General features: G+C 31.1%; 1 protein-coding gene across 1 annotated transcript; it reads left to right on the plus strand.

Moving 5' to 3' along the window:
- Positions 1-1,055: 1,055 nt before the first annotated feature.
- LOC132053425 (glutaredoxin-C9) lies at positions 1,056-2,160 on the plus strand. The gene is made up of 2 exons (XM_059445455.1): positions 1,056-1,237; positions 1,670-2,160. The coding sequence occupies exons 1-2, from the start codon at positions 1,117-1,119 to the stop codon at positions 2,068-2,070; spliced, it is 522 nt and encodes a 173-aa protein (XP_059301438.1). The 5' UTR covers positions 1,056-1,116; the 3' UTR covers positions 2,071-2,160.
- The last annotated feature ends 3,421 nt before the right edge of the window (positions 2,161-5,581 follow it).

Raw genomic sequence — 5,581 nt, forward strand, 5'->3', positions numbered from 1 at the left:
TTAGTTTAAACAAAAATTAAACTTTTTACAAATTGAATTTTGGTACTCTGTTCATAGTTTTTTGCTACAACATAAAACTATATTTGTTGAAACTATATATAGTTTGTTAATTTATTTTAATTTAGTTAATTTTTTATTATTTTTGTTTAGTTTAAAATTTAGTGGTATTGTTCTTTTGTTAGTAAATAAAATTTATAATTATAAATGATTTTTCTAATTACATAGAGCTAATAATTTTTAAATTCTTGTTAGTAAATTTTTTGAATTAGATAGTTTTTTTTAAATAATAAATGTAAATATTTTTTCTGATTTTTTTCAAAAAAAGAATTCTCAACTTTGTTATATAAAAAAGAGTGGAGTTTAAAACAACTTTATTTTAAGGTTACATTATTAATAAAAAAGAACAAATAAAAGAGCAACGGACAAATCTAGCTTGTTATGCTCGACGTTGATTACATTATTAGATATCTATCGTTGATCCTTATTCATTAATTGAACCCACTTGTATAAAATCTTGGGTCCGCCACTGATGACTACACTAAGATACTACCTCCATTTCAAAATATTTATCTTGTTTTGACTTGACACGAAGTTTAAGAAAATAAAAAAGATTTTTGAATCTTATGATCTTAAATTAAAGATGTGTAAAATGTATCAAAATGCCCTTTAATTTTGTGGTCTTAAATATGTCATGTGAAAAGTTGAAATTAAAGAGTTATTAAAAAGAAAAGAGATATTTTTTTAAAAGGTAAAAATAAAAATAAGACAAATATTTTGAAACGGAGAGAGTAATAGTAAGATTCTTTAAGATCTTGTGGAAACTTCCTTTTATTTTTTTCCACATACTTGAACGGAAGCAAAATGAAGAGGCCACCACAAACAACTTGGCTTGGAATTTGACCAATAAACTACTCTATAGTCTCTACTTAACGTATTAAAACGTACCAAACAGTAAACCTGACGTTTATTCTCACGTCACATCCGTTGACGTTAGGGCACTACACCACTCCCATCATCACCTTCAATTATATATGCACCAATTTCCTCTCCATTTTACTTCCCTTTCTTCCCCTCACCCCACACCCCCGCCCCCATCTCTCACACATTCAACCCACTATGCAACGAACTTTACCATATAGAAATTGGCTTTCATCCACCACCACCACCACCGCCACGACCGGAGGTAGTTCCTCGGCCACCTCTAGCGGTGGTTCAACCACCTTCGAGTCACGTTCAGGTTAGTAGAAGCAGATTCAGAATTTAAATTTGATGAGTTTAACTGAATTGAGAATTCTTTTATTTTTCAGTATGATCTCTATCATCACCTCTAAGCGCTGTAAAATATGCACCTATATATTGACTCTCTCTTTATAGCTTGCTTATGTTAGAACTACAGCAATACTTTTGAAAATTTTGATTTAAAATTTAATATCCATTAAATTTTAGTTAACACATGCCTCTACGATCCACCTCTAGCAGTGGTTCTACTATCTTTGAGTCATATTCAGGTGATTGCTGAAAATGGATTCAGAATTTAAATTTGATGAGTTTAATTTTTAGATTATAAATTACTGAAGTTATTGTACCTTCAAAATTATAAGTTCAGAATTTAATATTTAATAAAATTTGAGTAGTTTTTCACATATATTTCTACGTTCCGTCTCTGCAGGTGAGAGCAATGAAACCAACTCCATTGGTAACACGAGATCACAAAACAAGAACTCCGTCATCACTATGAGGGTAGCGAAATCAGTCTCGGAGAACGCGATAATCGTCATAGCAACACGTGGGTGCTGCATGTGCCATGTCGTGAAGAATTTGCTATTAGGGTTAGGTGTTAACCCTACAATTTTCGAAGTAAACAAGGAAGATGAAGGTGATGTGATGAAAGAGTTGTCAAAAATTATTGGCGGCGATGGTGGTGGTGGTGGTGGTGGTGGCAGAAGGACGGAGTTGCCAGTAGTTTTTGTAGGTGGAAATTTGTTCGGAGGACTAGAAAGAGTGATGTCCACACATATTTCTGGTGAATTAGTGCCAATACTTAAACAAGCTGGAGCTTTATGGCTTTAATTAATTTTTGACCTAGTCAATTATTGTGTCTGTCTTTTAGTACATCTTAGGTAAAAATCTGATATTTGATAGAAAATCTGGAATTTTCTTTCATTATTCGTCTTCGTATTCCTCAAATTCTATTATACTTAACCAAGTTAAAAGTATAGCGCTGTACTTTTAACTTGGTTAAGGGTAAAACAGGATATTTTTAAAATGGAAAAGAATCTATCTAACAGATTATGATAGCAAGCTCTTCCTCTCTAAGAGCTTAGTACAAACTAAGAAATTAAAATGATTGTTTGTCATTGATTTTTGAGATTTGTATCGACCAATAGATCTCCGAATTGACAAGATTGTTTGTCATTAATTTTCGGGATTCATATCAATCAATAGACCTTCGAATTTGTCAATTCGCTAAGTTGATCTACTCACTTTATTGAGGTAAACCGTAAACCCCACCCTTGCTACCACTTCCATTAGAAAAAAGGAATAAAAAGGAGAAATTGATTCTATTTTCTTCTCGTTTAAAATTGAAAATGAAAATGGAACACACTTAATGTCTCTGGACAAACGAGTCTATATAGAGAACCTTTAAGAGTTTCACTATTTTGTTCATATGAAATTTATTTTATTTAGTTTCTTTGATTTGATGCATCATCCATGAGATTATTAAAGGAAACATATAATAAAAGAAATCAGGAAAATGAATAAAACAATTCATGATGATGAAATAAGGCATCATTTATCAGTTAATTAAAGACAATTATCTGGAAAAAGTTTGTTGTATTTGATGAGAATAAGATTGCTAATTTTTAGTCGTCGGGAGGGAAGGTATACAACATCATAGCATCCATTTTCCCAAAGTTAGGCATTTGGATAAAATCATCTAAGACCTCCATTTACCATATGTTGACTTTATTGTCTATTATAGTCAACATTGATATAATCTTGATCATGACATAACTTCGTCTTCTTTTTGTATGTCTAGAAATTCTTGGCTTCGACGGATGGTTGCTTGAAGTTAATTACAATAGGAGTCTTTCCCTATGGTTTGTGTTTATAGTTTGACAAGTAATCTGAAATAAATTTAAATGAGAAATACGATTTGTCGTGAATATGGGACTGGATCAGTATTGACAAGGCAGCCTATCACCAGATTAAGTGATTACATTTGAGATTCGGATTGATAATAGCAATTGTGAAAGTAAGATAGGCTTTTCTCTGTGTTCTTTTCACTCCTTTTTGAGTCTATTCCTTCTATCATCTACTACCAATTCCCTTATTATCTTTTCTAGTAGTTTGTTTGAGCTTTCAATCAAAGGAATTAGTTCCATGTTTTAGTACACTAAGCGTTCACAGCACTATCAGTGAGGATTTATATAATCAATGTTACCTTGTTGTGGGGCGAAATTGCGAATAGGCAAATTAGATTCTTATCACCGAAAAAAGAAAAGATTGGTCCATTATATCTTTTTCAGTGTAAAAAACATTACATTTTTTATAATTATTTTCAATTTTCAGTTGCAATTTATAACTACTTACATACTTTGAAAATCTTACCAATGTCATCAAACACATTACTTACCATGAAAGTAAAATTTTAATGGTGTAAATTAATAGTATTGAACATCTCACGAACCATGGAAGTCAAATTCTAATGGTAATCTATACATAATATAAAGTTTGCAAGATGGTGATGTGGATGCCTATACATTTCTGCCAAATTGCATTTATCGGTTTTGTGATTTTTTTTTGCCCTTTTCTCCTAATTTTCTGTTCAACAATTTTTCTTAAAAATATATAAATGGCTAAATAAATATTTAATTAATGAAGAAGACGTTTTAAAGGTGACAAATGAAAGAATTTAGTCCTCTAGGTTTCTTCCCATAAACTGTAACAATATACTTCATGGAATAATTTGCAATAATGATCTCATCAATTACTTAAGTAACTGAAGTGACGTTTAGAAAATGCAAGATGATAAGATTTTAGTCCTCTCCATTCTCTTCCCCGAAATTGTAATGGCAGAAAGCTATTATTTATATCATGATATACTTTTCAAAACATATCTCATCATATCCAATGACTTGATGAAGCAATTGCTTTAGGGGGATAAGGCGTTATCAACCCAAGATCATGCTTATGGCAGTGGAAAAAGACAAGGTGGGATCTAAGGAATTTCATTCTACTTGCTATGCATTTGGGCTATCACTATCATTTCCATGTGCTTGCCAATTGCCACTCATATCTATAGATTCTTTTAGCTATCTGATTTTGTTGTTTAAGCTTCACTATTTACATTGTTATTCTAGACTCTATTGAAAAGATTGTCTACAATTCAATTCACCAACGGGTAGCTCTCTATTGTAGACAAAAGAGTACGTATTTCATGAAGGTTGTATATAGACAATTGAGGGGACAGAAGTATTAGGGCTATGATAATAGCATGCAAATATTTAATAGTTTTTGATGCCGCTCAACCAAAAACATGTTATGAACTGACGAAAATCTATCTATAATATAAAGTTAGGCATTAAGGAAGTGATGTGACACTTATCTTTGGTTAAATCCTATTTATCTTTATCTTTTTTCATTGGTTTGGCTTTTTGCCTTTTTGGTTTATTAGTCTCTAAATATTTTTGTTAAAACTTTCTCCTTTCCCAATAATAGAGGTGATTTATTTGTATTAAATTTTATTAGTAATAGCGAATAAGTTTTCCTCACGTCTAAGATCAGTAGGTCACCAACTCTTCTTTTATCCTTCTCTTTTAATGTGATTAATTTATATTAAAGTTATTAGTAAAAGCAAATAACACTCCCTCTTCCTCACGTCTTTATCAACAAAAGCAAAGATCACTAATCATTCTTTTCATTAATTAAAAAAAAAAAAATGAAACCTCAAAATTCATTATTAAAGGGAAACAATTTGCATACTGAAATGCTACAACTATTACTGAAATTCATAACGAAACGATAAATCATAATGATTTAATAACGTGGTTTTTCAGTTATTAAACTCTTTAAAAGAATCAAACTTACTTTGTGCATTCTCACATCTATATAAAGGTTTTCACACTATCATCAACTGATTAACAAGATACAGTTTGAAATTTTTTTGCCAGAAAAATGATTGATAATGGAATAAAAAGAAAGTTTTGCAAGGTTCGACGAAAGAAACATGAAATAAAGAAGGTTACAAAGGCGTTGGGCGATAGTGGAGAGGAGTTTGGACAACTGCGGTGACGAAGAGCCGTTAGTTTGATTCTATTGAGGTTTTTACAATCAAAGAAAAAACTACTCAGGGAAGAACGGAAAATGCAAAATGTAAATTGAGAATCGAAATCAGATGAGTAACAAATAATGAAAAAGTGAAACCTGAATCAGGATCGAAATGAATAGTATGTATTGAGGGCCGGACAAAGTTTTTCCTCCCTTACCAAAGTTTGTTACTTTTTTTACAAAGAAGTGATTCACTTTTTTATAATATTCAAAATCATAACAATAATTTTAAAATTTATAAGCCGGCTGA

Source organism: Lycium ferocissimum, chromosome 4 (genome assembly GCF_029784015.1).
Source record: "Lycium ferocissimum isolate CSIRO_LF1 chromosome 4, AGI_CSIRO_Lferr_CH_V1, whole genome shotgun sequence".
In the NCBI taxonomy this organism is placed as follows: domain Eukaryota; kingdom Viridiplantae; phylum Streptophyta; class Magnoliopsida; order Solanales; family Solanaceae; genus Lycium; species Lycium ferocissimum.